At 40.4% G+C, this 22685-nt stretch overlaps 1 protein-coding gene across 1 annotated transcript in view; it reads right to left on the reverse strand.

Annotated features, from left to right (window-relative positions):
• LOC138920860 (spidroin-2-like) overlaps nt 1-22524 on the reverse strand; it is a 46362-nt gene extending 23838 nt beyond the window's left edge. Inside the window, exons 1-2 of the mRNA XM_070252106.1 lie at nt 21293-22524; nt 3598-3679 (exon numbers count right to left, since the gene is read on the reverse strand). Coding sequence (XP_070108207.1) covers nt 3616-3679; nt 21293-22524 — 1296 coding nt within the window. The 3' untranslated portion in view covers nt 3598-3615. The remainder of the gene's footprint in view (nt 1-3597; nt 3680-21292) is intronic.
• Between the last annotated feature and the right edge of the window lie 161 nt (nt 22525-22685).

Here is a 22685-nt window from a genome sequence, read left to right on the forward strand (position 1 = left end):
AAGCTGTGCTGTCCAATACAGAAGCCACTAGACACATGTGGCTCCTCAGCCCTTGAGAAGTGACTGGTTTGAGTGGAGATGTGGTGTGAGGGAACACAGACAGTGAATTTCAAACACTGAGCATCAGATAATGAAGGTAAAATATCTCGTAATTTTATATTAATTATGCAATGAAGTGATAATATTTTGCAGATATTGGGTTAAATATTTTATTAATTTTACCGGTTTCTTTTCCCTTTTTTTAACGTGGCTATAGGAAATTTAAAATCACATGTGTAGCTCCTGTTACACTTCTATGGAACAGCACTGCTCTATAGCAATGACTGAGAAAAAGATTAATGTAAAACTTCTTTCGTACTTATGGTCTAGAACGAATAATTCAACTTGAAATCAAGAGTCAAACAGAATAACACAAACACAGGTAAGGTAGCAAGAAACATTCATCAGAAATGCTGAAGTAATTTTTTTTATAACTCAAGAGTATCTATTATTTTAGATATTCAAGGAGAAATCCAAAAATTCAACAATGGAATAAAAGCCTTCATTACACAAAATGTCTAAATTGTTTCAAAATCCGCCCTCAGAATTTCCACAGTCCTAAGTACTTATAGGAGAGTTCTGTGTCCTATTTTCCTTCACTAGGGTTAGGATAGATATAAATTTCATAAAGCAAATACATATCATAATGGAATCAGAGAACAGGCAATTCATTTTTAATAGATGGGAAAATTTCATAACTCCTAACAAACAACTGTAGAGTTTACACAAAGTTGGAGAAAATAATTCGATCTCACAATAAGATCGATCATTAATAAAAGATACACTGATCGACATTTCCTAACTGTCCTTAAAAGCACCCAGTATCTATTACACTAAAGTTACACACACACATGCTCCATAGCTCAGCAGTTCCATTCCTGTGCACATACTTATCAGAAATGAAGGCTTATTTCTACCAAAAGATACAAAGAAGTTCACAGCAGTCTTATTTGTAGCCCCAGATTGGAAAGAGATCAGTGTCCATTTACAGTGGAGGGGATAAATGATGGTATAATCACGCAATGGAATATAGATGGTGGGGGGGCAAATGATAGGACTCTCACACACATAATAACGATCAAAAAAATCCAGACACCAGAGTTCATACTACATGATTCTAATTGTATAAAGTTCAAAAACAGGCAAAACTAATCTATGGTAAAAAATGCCAAAGATTAGTTTCCATTGGGTGGAAGCAGTACTGGCCAGGAAAGACAGCAGGGTGTTAGTTACATAGGATGTGCTTATGCGAAAAATCACTGAACTGGCAAGCAATCTATTTGACTACATGAAGTTATACTTCAGTCAAAGGTTTTTTGTTTTTTAAAATACGTAACTTATTTTATTTTAAAAAAGGGCCTGACATATCACGAGTTCTTTTCTTTTCTATTTTATTGCAGTAACATTGGATTATAACATTATATAGCTTTCAGATGTACATCGTAATATATTTCGAATTCTGTGTAGATTACATCATGTTCACCACCCAATGAGTTATTTTCAAAATAATTACTTAAACCAATTCCTATGCTGAATTTACACAAGAGTTTGTCTACTTAACCCTGCAGCTGAATTTAATTTCTCTGCAGTTTCTTTCTAATAGAAAATAGAGGGGCCAGCCTGGTGCTGTAGTGGCTGAGTTTTGTGCACTCCGCTTCAATGGCCCGTGGCGTACAGGTTCAGATCCTGGGCGTGGACCTATGCATTGCTCATCAAGCCGTGCTGTGGCAGCATCCCACATACAAAATAGAGGAAGATTGGCACGGATGTTAGCTCAGGGACAATCTTCCTCAAGAAAAAAGAAACCAGTTGAACTTTATTCAAATCTACTCTTAATTCTGAAATTACATGATAAACTTTCATAAAGGGATGATTCACATAATGACTTTAAAAGTGTAACAATCCTCTTTATAACTAACAAATATAAACTATTTGAATGTTTATATCTTCAAATATTTAACTTTAATAGTTAATTCTTCTCTTCAATTTAAAAAGATAACTTTAAATTCCACAAAATCCAGAGTTTCTGATGATATCATTTCACTTATAAAGTATATACAGTAAAAATTAAAGTTAATGTTTGGAGGTTCATTTACAAGTTCTCTTACAGTCCTGTTGTACGTATTTAAATTTCTTTTTTGCTTTTACCTGGCCCCTCATAACTGACAGGAGGAAGGAAAATGCTGTTTTGCCAACAGTGAATAATCTTCAACACAGGGAGTTTCTACTTTAAAAGTTCAATATCATGTGCAATAGAAACATACAAACTACATTCATCCAATCCTAGAAATTCAAACTGCTTGACAAGTGATTAAGAAAATCTGTAAAGCTGGTTTTTGTGTTATATAATGTGAATATAAATCATGAATATCCGGTCAATAACGTAAATATGTATTCAAAGAAGCTGACCTGTTGTCTACAACTTTAACAAATACATTATTTTATTAAATGTATTTATATGTCCTTCCTTCATCTGTTTCTATTCCAAGCAAAACAGCTGGCAAGTTTTTTAAAAGGAAAACACCAGACTTAGGGGAGGTATAAAGATGGACACTAAGCAGGAAACCTTGGATAAGGCTGAAGGGGACAGCTCACTGCTGACATTAGTCCAATCAGCAGGCGTATCCACATGGGGTCTTGGGTTGCAAAAGACAAAAACAGGTAAGTGTCTCCACTGATGATCTTAATATCCTTCCTTCCTAGTAATACATCATATGTCCTGAGCCTCAGGGTCTGCAGGCAGATGAATTATTACGCTACACCAATCTACGTGATAAGGCAGATAGGGAGCTCAGGACATGGACGTTCAGAGGCACAGTCAGGTGACCTGGTTGAATGTCCATGGATTCTGATGGAAATACAGATGGCAGCTGATCCCTACCCTAGCAGGTAATGTTGTCATAGGCAGGAAGGACTTTAAGACTGCCTGATTGTTTAATGTATATTTCACACCATCTTAGATAAACGGGAACATTTTACATCTCACTTTCAAATCAAAACATTCTTTAAAATAATTCTGTACTGAAAAGGTAAACTGCAAATACTTCAGGTGTTTAAAATAGGCAAAACCTGTTCCGTCTAAATCAGATTTCTCTCTTTATTTTTTCTTTTGAGGAAGATTAGCCCTGAGCTAACTACTGCCAATCTTCCTCTTTTTGCTGAGGAAGATTGGCCCTGAACTAACATCCGTGCCATCTTCCTCTATTGTATACGTGGCACACCCACCACAGCATGGCTTTTGCCAAGCAGTGCCATGTCCGCACCCGGGATCCGAACCGGCGAACCCCGGGCTGCCAAGAAGCGGAACGTGCGCACTCAACTGATGTGCCACCAGGCCGGCCCCAAAACCAGATTTCTTTTTACCCACACAAAATTCAGAATTTACCAACACTGAAAGATATCACTCTCCTCTGTTACAAACGTCAAACTACTTTACCAATATGCGAAACTTAAAGAAAAATAAATAATGAAATATGGCATAATATTCTTTCTTTCCTATAACTGGAAAGGCTTAACTATATTCTTTAAAAAATGGAGCAATGAGACAAAATACAATACCTTCCGGATATGTTTCTCTCAAATGTCACAATAATGGGTCCTGAGGAAAGAGCTCTGAAATAGCTCAGAATCCAAACACTCCCTGAAAATTAAGAGAAATAAGAGTTACTTCGAGTGCATCTTATCTCAAAGAATTTCAATAGCACGTTTTACCATGGAATCTTAACTACTGACTAAAATTATCTCAAAAAGCAACAAAAAAGATGTATCACAAGATAAAAAATATTCTTAACTATATATGCTTCCCTTGGGCATAGCTGTTGACCACATCTGACAAAAATCTGCATTACAAAATTATTTACCAAAATACACTACCTATTTGTGTTCACATTGCGTAAACACTATCGCCTCTTCTCAAGGATGTGAGAAGTTAACATCGATGGCGAAGAGGAATTCTGATCAAGAATTCTGGGAGGAAAAGTATTAGAATTATTTGGCAGTCAACACAGAGTTTGAAATACCTCATTTTTTTTTTTTCGGACCACTAGGAACAAAAAAAAGGTAAACTCAGAATTGGAGCCACCCTAGATGCAGAATGACATCAACATGTGGGAAAGTCTGTACTTTCAAGAACAAAACAGTGAGAGAAAAAGTTTTTAGCCAGCAAGAGATGCAGCCTACACTCCAATACTGCGGTGGCTGAGGAAACTTTATATTGATCAACAGGCCGAGAGACAGTGAAGCCAGCAGGTGATAAGGAAGACATGATGCGAACTCCGATTCCACTCTAGCACCACGCCATTTGTGTCAGCCACGGCACTTGTATCTGGTTTACGTATATCTCGTTTCTAGAATTCTCAACTCCTATCCCATAGCCTATGATCAGTTCTCAAGAATTATAGCTTAGTCCCCAAATATATCCATAAACCTCAACTTTAACCTCCCAATATAAAGTAGCTATTTTCATTATCACTTCAGTTTACCAGTGCCCTTCAGTTTCCTTAAAACCATACACGGATACCAAATTTCTTTTTTTAAAGAGTAACTTTTATTTAATTTTATTTATTTATTTACTTTTGAGGAAGATTAGCTCTGAGCTAACATCTGCTGCCAATCTTCCTCCTTTTGCTGAGGAGGACTGGCCCTGAGCTAACATCCATGCCCATCTTCCTCTACTTTATATGTGGGACGCCTGCCATAGCATGGCTTCATAAGCAGCCCAAAGGTCCGCGCCCAGGATGTGAACCGGCGAACTCCAGGTGGCCAAAGTGGAACGTGCAAACTTAACCGCTGCACCACTGGGATGGCCCCCCAAATTTCTTTGAGTAATGCTTCCTCAACATCCCAGCAAAGCAGGCTCCTCAACCACTACAATTCTAGAGCACTTTCTCTGTATCTTGTTTATTGTTAGTCTCCCTGGGAACCCTTCCTCCATCTTTGAATACCCAGCAAGGAACAAGGCATAGAGCTGATGCTCAGTAAATGTCTGCTCCATGAATCAGTGAATCTCAGAGACTTCAACAATTAATATACCATGGTGAAATAAAAATAATACCATAGAAGGAAAGAAGGTAGATATATGGGCCAACTACAATGAAGAATACTTGCTTTTCTTTTAATTAATTCACTCACACACACACACACACACACACGCTCAGTTCTTCATTGGCAAGACACTTCAAGGATCCATGTCAATGTTCTCCCAACCCCTAAAGACAATCAGCTCAGCCGGGTGGCAGGCTAACTTTCTGTTCAGGTGAACTGGGACTCTGGTCCCGCTGTCTCAGGTCCTGCACCAACTGGCATGATAACTGGGCATTAACACAAATCCTCTAAGCACATACATCATCAGCTCCTAAGCTACCCTCCACTGCAGCAGGGAATGTCACTAGATGTGTAAGTCAAAGATATCTAGAATCATAACTAAGGGCAGAATGTTCCCCAAGTTTTAGAAGTAGACAGAAGGCATCCCCTTAAAATAGAAACATAACTATTAGAGAGAGAAAAAACAAAAGAAACCCTGAAGAGATCTCCTAGTGATTAAACAAAAAAGCATTATCATTTCCTATTAGGACACTACTTTTTCAGCAGCTAAATAAAAACATTACCAAATCATTTTATGTAATAAAATTTAACCTTATTTTGACCTTCCTCATAAAGCAAACAAACCTCTCTATCCAATGAGGTTCCATCTGAACTATGTAAGATGATAAGCAATACCTTAATTGCATTCATTTACATGACTTTGAAACTATTCTGGGCTGAAGTCACTGACTGCAAGGTCACAAAATAGAAAAAAGTAAAATGTATGCAATACAGAGGACGAGAGTGTGGTTGCAAACCTCCCTCCCTCATTAGGGGATAAAAAAATTGCAATCAACAGGTGCAGACAACTCTATTTGAAATACAGCACACAAATACACATTGATTTTATAAATATAAGTATATATCAAATATATTATGAAGATATATTTGAATAAGTCCATCATATATTATGGCTTTCCCATTAAAATCAATCTGCCTGAACAGAGGCAAAGGACAATTCTATGCCCTAAGAGCATTTAACATCAAAATGTGAAATGTGGCCAGTATTTTTTCCATTGTCTCACAAAAATTTCTCACGACTAAAATTCAGGTTACAAAGCTACACCAATTTTTAGGACAAGAATTGCAAACACAGGATCTTAGGTATATTAAGAGTTTCTACTTCCATTTTTTTATAATCTAAACAAGCATACATTCAACTAATTTGCTTTGGAGGAGCAGATTTTATGTGTTTCAAAGCCAGTAATATCACATTAGTAAAAGCTGTGAAATAGAATAGACTGGCAGAAATTGACTACCATAAATTACCAGAGACAATGTGTATTCTTCAAAAACCTCAGAAATATATCAAAACACACATAAACAAGTTAACCCTACAAAGTATTTCCCTTTAGTTTAGTAAAATTCTAAGACAAACTATATATTATTGGCACTTGAATTTAAAGGAGAAAAGAGAAGGAAACTAAAAGGATAGAATCTAGGGTACTCTAAAAATGTTTATAATATTAGTACAAATGTAGAGCATCAAATATTTGTTTCAGGTGTAATACAACATCACCAGGAGATTCATTTAAGAAGTTTCTGTCCACGGAATTAGATAAATCTCCCACATTTAATTTACTACCCAAGTGCTTTTACACTACTCAAGCCAATATTTTGCAATTTAAAAATGATTTAGTGAAAGAGAAGCAATGATATTATAAAATTTATGCTCCTTCACCTTCTCTCCCTTCATAGAAGGGCAAGACTTTTTTCATGTAAATCTGTATTAGATCCAAATCATTTCAATTGATGCTACTCCACAAAGCCACGAGGATGAATACATATTTATTTAAGTGCTATATTCCCAAAGAAATCCCAATACCGTGATCTCACTCTGTCCTTTTTAAATGAGAAATAAAATATCTCAATTTCTCTCTATAAGTTAATTCTATTCACTTTGGAATAGATTAGTAGTAAAATAAATGCATACATATATTTTAAATACTAGTTACTATTATGACCCACATATAACTTTCAGTGACCATATCTTCTTTAGATATTTTAATTTTCTTGCTATAAGAAGCAATCGAGGGTCTGACATGATATATATAATCTTTATAACTATGTAACAGGCAATTCATGGTTCCCATCCTTTGACAAGGGTAAAAGCATGGGGTCAATCAGAATCTTCTAATACTGTTTCCAGTGTTCTGGTCACACTTTTATTTGAACTTAAATCTCAGGTTGATGATAATTTTCTGATAAAGATGAGAACTTTTTGTTATTTCTCAAACACTTCCCTCTGTCCTCTTGAAAAACCAAAGGCTTTATGTTCCTAAAGCTCATCGATTATGATCACAACATCTAAAGTTCCATTTCATTCGCATAAACGTAGGATTTTTCTTGCCTTGGACATCAGAATATGTTAAAGCCAACTTTTATAATTGCACTCTAGCCTTTGTGTATCTTTATATGGGCTACAACCTTGAACGGAAAATGAACTATATTAATGGCATCACTTACAGCTCTCAGAGTGGAAGAAAGAAACACGTCCGAGTCTAGGTTCAGACACACTTCATTTTAACAGCAGGCATCAATCTCAGGTGAGCACAGTGAATCCACCCACAAAGCAAGTACCCGTGTGTGTGTGCGTGCGCCTCTTTCCATTTTCTCTTCCCTTTCCTCTTGCCCAGGAGGGTCAAAGAACAAAATATTACACTTTTTAAATATATGTAATGGTATGGAGATAAATTGTCCATCTGTCTGAAAAAGAAGTGCCTAAAGAAAGAAACTTACCAATTTTCTCTGTAAAATTAAATCCTGGACTGATGGCGTTGCTCAGATAACGCTCAGAAAAGAACAAGGTGACTCAAACTGTAAGGAACAGGCCAAAAACACTCCACAAAATCAAGCATATCTGGAGTAGGCCATATCTCCATTTGAAACACCTGCTACAGAGTATGTTCATTCCCAATTCCAGCTAGGAAATATTGTTCTTCCTCTCTCACCTGTTCCCCCACCCATCCTGCGTCCAGCTCCATAAACAGCAGTTACCCCATTATAAAAGTTGACGGTTAAAACAATGAGCCAACGAAGAAAGTACAATATTCTCTAACTGACATTTACTGCCTTGGCCTTGGACTTCTAATCTTTACCAGACCGGCACACAAATCAATCCATCAGCTCATAAAGGTGTGCTTTTTTAACCTCTAAAACAGATGGGATTGGCCAGAAGTGTCTGGCATGTCAAACTGCTAATCACTGCTGCCCTTTGCACAAAATCGCCCACTTAAGTTGAGGCATGGGTGCACTGGAACCGACATTAGTCTGTGGGAAACCCATTTAACTGTCACACACTCCTGCCACTCCTGCGCTCCCTTAATTAAGCCTAATGCCTTATGCTTTGACCTTTTGTTCTAGCCTATTAACCCTATCTAGTACAAGTTCAATTATGTTCAACTAAAAACTTTGCTGTAAAATATTAAATGCCAAGCTCAAAAAATCACAAGGGACACCCTCTCAGCCCTCAGTTCTGTGCACTCTGTTACTCACTGCATGTGACAGTAAACCTCCCGTTTGGAGTGATACTGATTCTCAGAGAGTCGAGAAGAACCAAATAACCATTCTAGTCCACCTCCCTTATTTTACAGACTGAGGCCAGAAAACATCAAATGACTCACCCATTTCACAGCCACATCGAAACCTATCTAATCTCTAGCTCTAATTCTTTCTTCTCCATGGTATCTCTGATTAATAGTTAAACTGCCCAGCAGCGTGTTAAGGATACTAATATTTTCACCACCAATTATTACCTTCAGCCACCCTCTAGAATACAGTACACAAATAGGCCTAAAGCAAAATAAACGGGCACATCAACAGAGCTGAGAAGTCATTTTTCCTTTCCTCCTCACACCAAAACTTTCTATCCCCTCACCACTACTTTATTTTTTTAAAAGTGACAACGGTCATTGAGAAGTGCTAAATTCTGTGACACACACAAGGCAACATGTAGAAAGACAATTTTTTTTTCTTTCCTGATGCTTTGTTCAAGTATTCAAGACAGCAAATGACTTAAGCTACAGAGAAACAACTTGCTACTTATCCCCAGTGGACAAATTCACAGCTGGATGTCTTTAAAAATATATCTTTTTTATACCTATATGTATATGGACTGCTATTTATATTTACCAGAATTCCAAAAAATAAAAACAAAAAACTTTAAATTTCACTGTAAAACAAAATCAAATGAAGCCAACCTAACACACAGTCATCACAGGGGTTTTTCAGTTTTAGTGAAATGTGTGCTATTATTCCTCTTTCCATTTACTTCACATAGCTAGAAAATTCTTTTTACTGCTCTCGCTGTGACACATGAAAACAATTTAAAGATCAATAATGTAAAACAAAGTTTGGATTTCTATCTATGACTCGTGAGGAAATGTATATTAATTTTAGATTTTCAAAAGACTTAAAGTCAGATTTTAATTTTATGTTTTTTGTTGACTGCCCAGAAGTCCATTTTTGCCTGTTTTCAATATTAACTAATATCGTCATTTTTGCCTTTAGCAACTCAGAACCTTACAGGTTAAGGCAATATGCCATTAAATGGAACATATAATAATTTTCAAAAGAAAGATCATTCAGAGTTGTGTTAAAATGACGAATAATTCCAATGAGAGAATTCACCATTTTTGAAGAGTTAAAAAGACAATGTGGTACAAGAGTTTAAAACTAAAAATGAATGTGTTCATGTTACTAGAACGATACCTTCAAAGGAAAGCATATCGCTTGGCAGCATCAGGAGGAATATTCACAAGGATGTATAAAACGTCAAACGGTGGATGGACAAGTAGTCAAAGCTTAAACAAACACGGCTGGCAGGGACCACTGCTAGCAAACCAATCCTGAGTCTCGTTTGCCTTTTTCACTGAAAAGGATAATAATGTTAATTTAAATGAGACATCATGCCTTAGTTACAAGAGTCAGGTCACGAAAATAGAAATTAAGTGTGGGTCTCTGCGGAGGAATCCAAGAGTGGGAAAGTCATACTAATGTACAGAATTCATGCACCCTATACCATACTGACCGACAATAAGGGACAATGGAAGGAAAAGGCAGTTCAGAGACTCAGGATACGTGCCGAGGAAGGCACCCAGTAGAATATACCACATAAAGAGTAAAGGTGCTCATTTTCTACCCTTTTACTTTGAACAATAGCCAAATAGCCTGCACGTCTTTTTTGGCTATGATTTATAAGCATGTGAATACACAGAAAAATATGTGAGCCATGAGACATGTTTTTCTGTTTACCAAAGACATCCACTTCCAAGCATGCATAACGTTAAGTTTGGAAAAAACTGTGTTCACAAAGCAAGAAACTGGGTTAAAGTTACTTTGAGAGCACTGGTTAAATCTGAATCCTGTAAATATATATTCCAGATAATCTATACATTTTCCTTAGCATTTCAAAATGAATTGCTAGTCTAGAAATTTCTAAGTTCCATTTTAAAATAATTTTCTCTTCTGCCTTAGCATTATTCATCTAGTTGAACATAACAGTGTTCTAACAGTGAGAAATTCACCTCCAGTGAAGAGTAAACCCTAATTTTTTTAAAAAATAACAAAAGGGCTTCATGTACTACTTAAGTCCCATAATTTATCAGGTTTTGAATCATAAAGTCATTCTTGGTACCCTTTAACTTTTAAGATTACTGAATGCCAAAATTAATTCTAGACGTGTGATTTCAAGATGCCTCCATATGGCCAACCAACCAAATCCAATGCAATTACATGTGTCGAGCTGGTGGATCCTCTGCCCACTGTGAATGAAGCTAAGGAAACTGCCTTTAAGGCTCTAGAAATATTTCGTTTCGCTTCCTTAAAAAAAATTAAATGTTGCCCCCAAAGACTTTGTTGAACATGTTTTCTAATATATTGTAGTTTGTGCGTTTTTTAAGAAACTTAGCATTACAAAACAATTTCAAGCGCCAAGTCATTATAATGCCACCAACGGTTTCACTATTTCTTTCATAATTAATATGCCTGGAAAGAAGCTGATAAATTTTAAGGAAGAAATATTATTCCTTTTACAAGTTCTAATTTAACAAGACTGAAGGAAAAAATGTAGGACAGCAGATACTATGCATAAGTTATGCATAATAATTAGCAGCTATTATGTATAAATACATAAAGGCTCCATTTCTGACCCCAAAAAGCCAGATTTTACCAATAGTTGGGATTGGTACAGTTCAATTCAAGCAATGTTTACAGGAGCCTTCTACGTGCCAGGCGCCTACAGCACTGACAACACTCTCATGAATAAGCTTCTATTCACGGAACTCACCATCTACTGAGGAAGACAGACACTCAGCAAGTGTGACTATCACAATCAGGGGGACAGAGAACTCTCAGAGACAAATCTGATCTTGTTACAGGCTTGGGGACTGTGGAGACATCTACACTCTCTTGCCCACTGTCCCATGAGTGAGAATATTCCTTTCCAGTTTGCTTCATAAGGTTAGGAATGTGGCCAGTCTGTGGTCCACGTAACAGCTACCATTAGGTTTCTTCTCTCGCTCTCTTTCTAGGGGGTGGACCTAGGTGCACACGGTTCAGGGCACATTATCACCACTAACAGTGCCCTCTCACCTTGTTACCTTTTCACAGGAGAATATGGGAATGGGGTCCACAACCTTTGCACTATGACGTTCCCAACTGAACCAACGGACCCAAACACCTCCACTAATGGCTTTAGAACATTGCTCGTCAACAATAAGTAGAGCTGGCCTGTGAATGTTCTGATCACACTGGTCAACTAAAGGCACGTGGCTCTGTTAATCTACAAACAGAAGTTCCCCTACTGACTTTTAAATAGAATTAAAAAATGTATATAATATGTAGAAACAAAGCCACTGCCTGAACAGATGCCCACCTGTACTGTAAAACTCCTCTTTTTAAATTCCCAGCCTAGAAAGTACACTGCAAGTACTAGAATGTCAAATGGATCCTAAGACTGTTCTGAAGACCATGTTTTAACAGCAGGAGAAGAAAACAGGCTATAAAAACAAGGGTGCCGTAGTTGGTCTTTCCCATTCCACTTTTGAGACCCAGTCCTTCCGGTTATCACAGTTCCTTCCTTGAGGTTGGTTTGGACCTTACTGCTGGACTCATCCCCGAAGTGATTGGTGACTAAGTACTCCTTAACACCTGGGACACAAGCCCTGTTTCTGAGATTGCCAGCAAAAACAAACAAACAAAAAAGTGTGAAATAAATCAAGACTGAATTTCTCATCCTGGGTTCACCCAACTGCTAGCTGTATGAGTTTTAAAATTTATTTAAATTCTTAGGAGCTCAATTTCTTCCTCTGTAAAATGTAGACGATGAATATTTTGGAAATTTTAAATTAACAACAATAACAAAATTGTATCAGGTGGATACCCCTGGCAATTTAAAACAAGAGAAAAGGTCATGTGAGAAATAAGGAAAACGGGGAAAAGGGGAAACAAAAACAGAAAAGAGGAGGATTAAGAGAAAAAAAGGTGTATAAATGCCAAATGGTGGCATTTATCAGTATTTGCTTTACAGTCCACACCAACCACCTATCCTCTGTGTTTTTCCATTAAGCAAGATGTCTGAAGAAACAAACCTGTTTGAAAATGGGAAAGCAGGACAAGATACCTCTAGGATAAGTACATTTAAACCCAGAGTATCCATAGCTTTTATGAAATTCCCTTCCAACCTGAAAATCTGAGGATCGTATGAAATTACCTCAATTTGTGAAAGCCCAAGCAAAAGAAATTCAAAGTAAAACAAACAAAACAAAAAAAAAGAGAGAGAAGAAAACGTCACGTTGATTGAGGTCAGTCGAGCATTACCAGGATGGGTCAGAGCAGCATTTCACTAACAGAACAAACAATGCACTGCTTTGAGTTTTGCCTCAATAACACCAAACATCCGGATACTGGAGAAGAACCAGATGGTGAATAAAACGCTTCCATCTTCAATCCTTGGCCTCATGCAGATTCAGTCTATTTCAATTAAATTTTTTTAAAAGGCATGACAGGTTAAGGAAATCATATAAATACAAATCTGAACTCCAGAAAGACTTTTTCCCAGATTGTTCACTTACACAGTTTCTTATTTGGCCAGATACAATATATTCTTTTAATTAAAGATCACAGTAAAACACTTCTTTTGCAGTTTTTATACAAATCCTTTTGTTGATCCAAGATTTACTTGGAAATGCAAAATCCAAAGCATGCTAGAAAATATTATGCACATGAGCCTTCTTACCCATCCTCGTGTCTCCAGTATAGTTTCAATTTGTACCTTTTAGTGAAGAGGGAACCATTCAGCTTGATTCTTTTGGGTTCAAAATTCCATAAAGCTTAAATGAGGTAAGTAAAAAGAGGTGGAGAGGTTTATAACTCCATTTCTCAAGGCCTCAACAATAAAAGAAGATGCCTGACGTGTACTTAAAAATATACTATATGCCACAGACGTCCCTAACACAAAAATCTCTTTCCTGACCATGGTCTACTCCCAAAATGAAGCCAAATACGTCTCATCTCTCTATTTCCGCTTCCTTCTGATAAATTCACAAATGCGTTGTCAATTTCCAATTTGTGTCACAGAGCCTAGTTTATTAGCATAGCGTAGTCTTTAAAATAAAAGTATTGTGGGTGAAAATAGGGCAATAAAAAAAATCACGTGGAGAACTGTAATAGTCAAGAGTTTTAACTTTTCAACCAGGAAGAGTTAAGGCTCTGTATTTGCTGCAACTGCTCCTTCAAGTGGACAAACATAATTAGCCTAGGGAATACCCAGGATTAAAACGATGACAAGCTATTTTAATGAATTATATCAAGAAACATAGTTGCCTTCTCTGCCTCACAGAACACTACCGTAATTCTGTGGTACACTGCATCAGGGCTGGCATCTGGGGAGGGGAAAAGGGCCTGAGAGCTGCCCTTGGGGACCACAGTTCTCTGGTGAGCAAGCGCAGGGAGCAGGACATCAGCTCTGAGAACATCAACTGCATGCGTCTCAGTTGGAAACACTGTGCCTTCCCAGTGAGACTGGCCCTGGAGAGCCAGGCTGAGTGGACTGCATGCACTGCACGCCTTCTGTGGTTAACAGGCTGCAAGCAGGGTTTTTTGAGGACTTGCTAAAAATCGGATAGAGACTGGTTTTCTCCTCAAAAGATGGCTATTCTCAGGAAAACGCACACTACCACCAATGAAATTAGCCTTGTGACCTCAGGCAAGTTACTCAGGCAGCTATCAGACTAGGTTTCTTTATCTGCAAAACAGAGAAAATGTACCTCTAGGTCACAGGTCACAGGGGATACCAAAGCAGCCAGCACCCTGTGTGGCACAAAGCAGGTAGCCCCCAAACCTCTTCCTTCCCCTGCCCCTACATCCAGTGAAAAAGGAAAAGGCAAGTAACTAAATAACAACTTTTTTTATATTTTAGGTTTTTACCCAATCATCTCTACTCCTTCTAAAACCACAGGCTTGAACTCCTGACTGTTGACTGTCAACCACAGCGTATACTGATGTACAGAGTCAGGATTTCAGTATTGAGAAATCAAACCAACTCCCTTGTTCTGGAGTCCACAGCTGCTGCTCACGAGGGAAAAGGACTTTCCCCTTGCCCGTATCACACATTGTTTCAGCAGCAGGACCTAAGCTAGAAAAGCGTGTGTGGAAATAACTACACAGAAATACTTTTTTAAAATAGGTTTTTCAAAAATCACACTTGAGCTGACATGACCCATTGTGCAAATATTCCCTTTAGGGGAAACACTGCAACTGTGATTAATTCGTTTTGAGGATTCTTTCTTACATCCCATTTGGGAGTGTTTCATGTTTCCAAATACTTTTTCTTGATGTTCTCCACTTTCTTCTGTCCTCCTTCCTTCTCTTAATTTGTTTCTTTTCCAGTGTATAAATCTAACACGCTACTGTAGATTGCTATAAATCCATAAATTCAGGAATCGGAAAAAAATCTTAAAAAGCGTGCTTTTCAAAAACCAGTTACCATCCCTTAAACATTTCATCTCTCTCGATTTCTAAATAGATTCCTCAAGAAAGAAGTCCCTTTTTTATTTTGAACTTGTAATTCTCAAACTCTGATTTGTGTCCCGTTGCACGTCAGGCTCTCTTACCCACACCATGTCAGTAAGTCACCACCACAATTACAATACTACTCCCATTTTAAGATTGCATATAAACCTACTTTCCTCACTACTGCAATGCTAAATTATCATCTGACTTTTTTAATTCAGTAACATATTTACCATGTTCACATGTTATGTACCATACAGACAAATTCAACAATTAAAAGCACACAACTACAAGGAGAAGCAAGCTTAGCCACTATGTGACTTAAGCTTTTCTCTAACGTCTAAAGCTAACGGCCTGACTTTTACCTAGTACCCTCACACAGCTGGTTAAGGAGGTCAAAGTAAAATAATCAAAGCACCCTACTAACAGCAGAAGTTCCTAACTCCTCGGTTCCTAAGTTGTCTTCAACCCATTAGCAAATAACAGATTTGAAAACAAGGAGTAGCCCTATCATTTCACAGGTGACTGAAAAACGACTTTCTTAATTAGAAGTACAAGGGTGAAAGATTCCTTCCCACCAAAGCTCTGAATAAACACCAACATCAGGTCAGAGTTGTCCTGGTCCCAGCGGTATCTTAAGCTCATGACTCAAATTCCCAGCAGGCTTCCAGTTTAATATTTCTTGAAACGCTGGGCTTAGTCACACAGTGACCTCGAATTTAAGGCAAATAAGGGTCTCTTCCTTCCATCCTTCAAGATATTTTTGCTAAATGACACAAAGTTAAAGAGGCAAGAGGGGTTTTAATTTAGAGTGTTTATTCCCTGAGGTGTACCATGTTAAAAAATTTTCTGGGGAGAGTGAACCATGCTAGCTTTGAATTTCAAACACAACTATTAACCCTGTCAGAGAAGCAATTCAACTTCCAAGTATCTTAACAAAATGCTTTTTTTTGCCCTAGTCCTATTGATTGAAAGAGGAAGAAAAGAAGAAAAAAAAGTAGGAAGGGAGGAAGAGAGGAAGGAGGGAGGAAGGTGGGGATGGAAGGATGGAGGGATGGAAGAATGGAAGGATGGAGGGATGGAAGGATGGAGGCATGGAGGGATGGAGGGATGGAAGGATGGAGGGATGGAAGGATGGAGGGATGGAGGCATGGAGGGATGGAACGATGGAGGGATGAAAGGATGGAGGGATGGAGGGATGGAAGGATGGAAGGATGGAAGGATGGAGGCATGGAGGCATGGAGGGATGGAGGGATGGAGGGATGGAATGATGGAGGGATGGAGGGATGGAGGGATGGAGGGATGGAGGGATGGAAGGATGGAGGGATGGGGAAGGACGGAGGGATGGAAGCATGGAGGCATGAAGGGATGGAGGGATGGAAGGACGGAGGGATGGAAGGATGGAAGGATGGAGGGATGGAGGGATGGAGGGATGGAGGGATGGGGAAGGATGGAGGGATGGAGGGACGGAGGGATGGAAGGATGGAAGGATGGAAGGATGGAGGGATGGAGGCATGGAGGGATGGAGGGATGGAGGGACATCACAAGCATATTCCTAGCCAAAGTTTCAACATATTCTGGAGTTCTTCTTAAATTTACTTTGACCAAAAACCAAAGCAGATGAATTATAATTTCTTTAACAGATAATTATCCATAACGTTATCTTCAAGAACAATTTATCAAAATAGGAATAGCCTTTATAAAATATCTTAAAATTTGGAAGTATACATAGTGGAGTCCCTTTTCCCATAACTCCAAAGAGTGACTTTTTTCTACACTTTTGAGTTGCTTGTCGTCTAAATTCTTCAAATCTGTTTCTCATTATAATACTTCTGGAGTTCCAGGCTAAATGCTATCCCTAGCATCATTCAAGATATTAATTTTAACAAAATCCTAATACAATGGTAAAAAGGATCAAATTTATTTTTTTCCTCATTCTTGTTCTTCTAATGCTTTATGAATTTAAGAAAAATTATCTTATGTTTCAGGTGTATTGATACGCTAAAATACCACAAGTCTTATAATGCTTTATCTGTAATATTTGCAAGATAGTACAAGAATCAATTTGAATTTCAAGGTTCATAATGCAGAGTACGCACTATAGTAGTGACAACAATTAGTATTACATCCTACTTATATTTATTATGAAAAATTAAAACTACCCTTTATACCTGCAGCAAAATGAAAAGAAAGTTCTGTTCCAAATGCACTCTAATTTTCAGAATCCTAAATATTCAATATCCATCACATTGAACATTAAATTTCAAGGAACAAAAAAAACCAGATAGACTCTATATTTTAGTTTGCAAAGAAACACTGACAAGACTTCAGAGGTCTCTTTGGTCCTAATTCTCCCCTTACCCTTGAATCATAAGATAATGTGCTTAAAAAAAATATTCTTTCTGTAGTTATTTACATCAAGTTATCTTTATCAGAAATTCCATGAAAGAGTTCCCCAGTTCACCACCCAAACATCAGCACTCTGTTTTCCATGTTCAATAAGACCCTTGGAAAACACCAAATCTTAAAAGAACAAAGAAAAGGTGACCTGTTACTAACTCATTTTCTTCCAAACAGACTCTTGTAACCTTTGGTTCTATTCTGGTACCCAGTTTTGATCCTCTACATTAAATATACTTAAGAGACATTCAAAAACAAAGAGTGCACATACACAAGTGGGGAATTTGTCGTTTCTCCTCCTCAAACAACCCCTATTTACACAATATTGCTGCCCTCACAAAAGGGAATCCATTACCAAGCAATTCATGTCCTTGCTTCAGCATCAGATGCAAACAGGATGCAGAAACAAGATCTCTCTCCTGCATTTACTTTTTGTTCATTCCAACCTCTGGACATAATCTTCAGCTCCATTCCATTGGCTGCTTCATCTGTTAATACTCCTGATTTTTACCTTCTCAACTCTAGTGACCATTCTGGTGTTATATTTCTCCAACAATTACCTTACATAAACACTAAAGAATAGGCTTGCTCATTTTCCACCCAGACAGTCCCCTCAAAGAACCGCAACTTAAGGAAATGCACCCTGAACAATTTAATTCACAGATTCAAACTTATTATCTTGAAAGGTCCCTCCCCCCATATTCAACAGAAAATGTTTCTTTGACTTTTCAATAGTAATGAAAAGTTGCTTTTCATAACAATATTTCTCCAGTTGGAAGACATGGGTACAAAGGGCTTTGTAAGATAGCAAATGCTTTTTTCCTCCAGTCTTCATCCATGTAACAGTAAATCACTATGAAAACGAAACCCACCCTGGTTGTGTGCTAACCACATGAAGGGGCATATGGAAAAAGCACAAGAGGAAGGAACCTTCACCCATCACAGCCAAGAAGGGAAGCTACAAATGAAGGCAATGTTCATGGAAGAAAACATCCAAAGATGTAGAAGCTATTTATTTCAGAAAAGGGGATGAGAGAGTGAGAGAGCAATAAAGGGAGAGAGAGGCACAGTGTAGACAGATAAGCTAGAATCCTTCTTCTCCGTTACCCTGCACTTTAAAAACTAACTGTATCAGGCAATCTAAAGTTTGAAGAGCAAAACTGAACCCCTCACAATTTAAAGTGAACAATATTTTTCTTGATAAAAATTAGATGTTTTGAACTTATTTTGGGCAGAATTATCTTTTAACCCGATACACTAAACCACTAATGCTTTTCCAGAACAACACTTAAAATATGAGCTTTCAAGTTTCTTATAATCTTAAAGTTTTAAAATTAGAAACCTACTCCCTTTACCATCACATATCCTAAGACACTCTGATTTAAAATTACTTCTATGCCATTGTCTTCTAGCGTTGGTTTTCAATGGAATCTGTACAATTAATAATAACGTTCTTCCCTCTCATCTTTCTAAAGAGTCAAGGATGACATATCTCCTTACCTCCCTATTTGTTCCATTAGATTGACATATTTTGCCTCATCTGTCACCTTTCATAAAACTCTGCTTTCAGATATAAGTTAATTCATTTTTAGTTGTCCTCAATGTTCTAAAATAGTGATGTTTGACAGAATTAATACAGTGTTCTAGTTCTCTCTGTTCAACTGGTATTTAATTAAAGATCTGGGAGGCCATCTTTCTCTCAGGTTACACCATTTAAAGGAATGTTACTTCCTCCACTGACAGGGTGATAAGCCACATGGCAACAAAGCTGCCTTCCTGAGGTCTCCCATTGAACAGACTGCTCTACTGTGTACAGTTTGTACACAGCAAGACAGAGTACCACTTATTTCATGTTGATTTCACTTTGCACATCTCTGAACCACAACTCTACTATAGTCCACATTCTCTCTTACGTTTTGAACATTCAGAATTTCTGGAGTTTTAACACTCCTTCAAATTTTTGTTTCATCATCGTTTTCATTTCACCTGGACCTCAAAAAGTCCTAATGGCACTTAATCTGTAAGATTTCTTGAATCTCTGGGAACAATGCAGAAAGTCTTTAAGCAATCAGAGCTACCCTGGAGCACAAACTGAAAATTCCCTGTTTTAAATTCTTTTGAATTAATAGCTTTTGGAGAAAAGCCCACGCAACTTGATATGTGAGAATTTTCAATTCTAAAGGTGGCAAGGATAATTTCAATTGGCACTTACTGTTTATTACACAAATAATGGTTCTCTTGGATGGCCTTTTGAAAGCTAGCACTTTTTAATCATTTTTTGGCTATACTGGAACCGCAAGAGACATGTCAATTTAAAGCAAACTTCAGGAGCAATAAACTAACAAACAGACTCTAGGTGGTGGTATAGGTTATTTTTTATCAAGATGTCTTGCTCTTAAAACTGCAAGAGTCAGAAGAGCCTTTAGCCTCTTTTACAGATGCTTCTTTATTGCAAACTTATAATATTTTAGGGTGTTTACATTAGTAAAATGCGAGTTCTGCAGTGTGCAGGCACATGCAAGAAGTGAGTCTAACTCAAGTCTTTCCATAGGCACTAAACCTGGTTTTCAGTGACCTCAAAGGCACTGTAGAGAACTGATTTGACTAAAACCAGCAATGAACAGTCTTTTTTTTTTTTCCAAATATATATGCTACTCACACTCCTAGAGCACTTTCAGGGGTAAGTATGGAAAGAGGTTTTTCTCCACCAGAGTGTATGAAACAGACTAGACTACAAACCCTACAGCCTGCAGCGTAGTAGCTGTTCCACTGACTGCCTCTTCTTTGTCTCTAGGAACTAATTCCAAGCAGAGAAAAGTTACTACTGGTCATGAAGCCACTACTCTCTCAACCAGTTAAACCCACTCGACATGATCAAACCGCTGGGCAAAAACAGAGCAACTAATTTCAAAGCTGAAAAACATTTCAACATACACCAGGCAGCAACCCACACTTAGGTGCCAGGCAGCTGAAGCACCATTTATTTAAGAAGTCCACTTATTTCAGTGTCTCTTCAACAAAGGTGGCAAACTGGTGATTAAACATTGAATAATCACATCAGGAAGATGCCACCTACTTGCTAAACCTGTGATTCACTAATAAGCAGGTTCCATGCGATTCATAATTTTAAAGAATGAATTACCAAAGCCCTTTGCTTCACAAATGCCCCCCCTCCAAGGCAAAGAGCACTTATCATATACAAACCGACAGACAACCATTTTTACTTTGGACGACTACCGACGGTCTCTCTTCCTCTAAAGACAATCCCCCCACACACGCCACCTCACATTTAATCATTCACATCACCACAGACAAACTCCAACTCTGCTCCACCACCAACTGAGTGAAAAGTCCTTGTGGCTAGGAAGGTCTTCATTTTTTCCCCAAATAAAACGTCCGATCAACAAAATATTTTAAAAACGCAAAAGTACTTCTCATTCTGTTCTTTGATTATCTTCAGAACCCAATTAAATCACTAACGAGAGAGAAGGTAGAAACTCCTGTAACGCTTCAGAGATCAACATGTGTCACAGCCGCCCAGTCTGTTCGCCTCGAAGACACAGCTGATTCCTTTGTTCCTTCAGACTGAACACCAACTCTTGATTAAAATTTGGAAACTACTTTGGAAAGGATGGGAGGGTTTGTAGGATCTTTCCAGGGAAATCCTTCATTAAAGAATATTCACGAGTAGTAAGAAGACAGACAGAAGAGGAGAGAAAAGAAGGCTCCCAAAGCCTCCCAGGACCTCCACGGGGCTCACCCTAAATGTGAGCCCGGTTTCGGGCTCAGGGAGCAAGTGATGGTTGAGGCCTCGGGTCCAGGGCGCCTCGCCCTCCGGAGGCGGAGGAAAAGTCCCGATGGCCGGGCCTGGGGGTCTTGGGGGCCCGGGAGCGCGCCCCTTTCCCAGTCACTTTTCCCGGCCCCGAATCCGGCGAGCACCGCGCAGGGAGGCCCCCGGGCGAGAGGCGGGGAGCTGCGCCCGGCGCCGCCCAGGACGCCCGGGCAGCAGGACCGCGAGCAGCGCGGCGAGCGGCCGAGGGGGGCAGCCGAGCGGGGCGCGACCCCGGCCGGCCCCCCGCGCCCAGCCCGGCTCCGCGGACGCGCCGGCCGGCCCACGATCGGCGAGCCCGGGGCCAACTCCACAACTTGGCCGGCCCGCCGCCCGGGCCCCCGAGTTCCCGGGGACAGCCGGCCGCGGCAGGGGAGGCGGGATCTCCCCGGAGACGGCTCCTCCCGGCCGCCAGCGCAGCCCGCCGGCCGCGATCGCTCCCGCCGCCCCGACGCCCCGCGGCCCTGCCCGCCAGCGCCAGCGCCAGCCCCGCCGCGGGCCGCGCTCCCCGGCCGTTTCCGGCGGCCGCTCCCCGGAGCCCCCGGCCGCGGCCGCCACTCACCCGAGGCCGCCGCGGCTCCGAGGCGCGCTCCGCGCGGCTCCCTCTGCGAAGGCGCCCGCCGCCCGTCCTCCCCGGCGCCCGGCCGGCTCGTCCCTCCGCGCGGCAGCGCCGCGAGCGCACGGCGGACGCCAGGCCACGGGCGGGCGGGCGTGGGCCGGCTGTCCCTGCGCTCGCCGCCGCCGCCGCCGCCGCCTCCCGAGTTCGGGGCTCTGCTGCAATGTCTGCGAGGCTGACTTTGAGCGCCTCGCTCGCCGCCCGCCCGCCGCCGCCGCGCTCCTCCCTCCGCCGCCGAGCCGCCGCGGCCGGTCCCTCCCCTCGGCGCTCCACGCCATTCAGCTCTTCGGCCAAGTTTCTTAACCCTTTTTTCCCCCGCCCTCCCATTGTCACCGGGGCCACAGGCAGCCGCTCGGGGCCCGGCAGCCCGCGGGAGCGCAGCGGTCCCCTCGGTCCCGCGGTCGTGCTCCCGGCCCGCCCTCCCGAGGGCCGGGCGGGGGCTGCCGGGCCCAGGCAGCGGAGGACCGCGTGCACCCGGAGAGCTGGGGCCCCAGCGCCCGCGCCGGCCCCTCGGCGCCTGGACAGCTCCTCCCGGGGGCCCGGGCATCGGGCGGGTTACGCAGGCCAAAGGCTCGCGTTGGGGACACAGCCTGGGGGCCCGGACACCCCGGGTCCCCGCCTGGGTGCTGGCGCCTTAGGCGCCCCCCTCCTCCCAGGTCACCTCCTGGGCTCCGTCTTACCCACCCCCAACTTCCACCACCTTGTGAT

Source organism: Equus caballus, chromosome 26, assembly GCF_041296265.1.
Source record: "Equus caballus isolate H_3958 breed thoroughbred chromosome 26, TB-T2T, whole genome shotgun sequence".
Classification (NCBI taxonomy): Eukaryota; Metazoa; Chordata; class Mammalia; order Perissodactyla; family Equidae; genus Equus; species Equus caballus.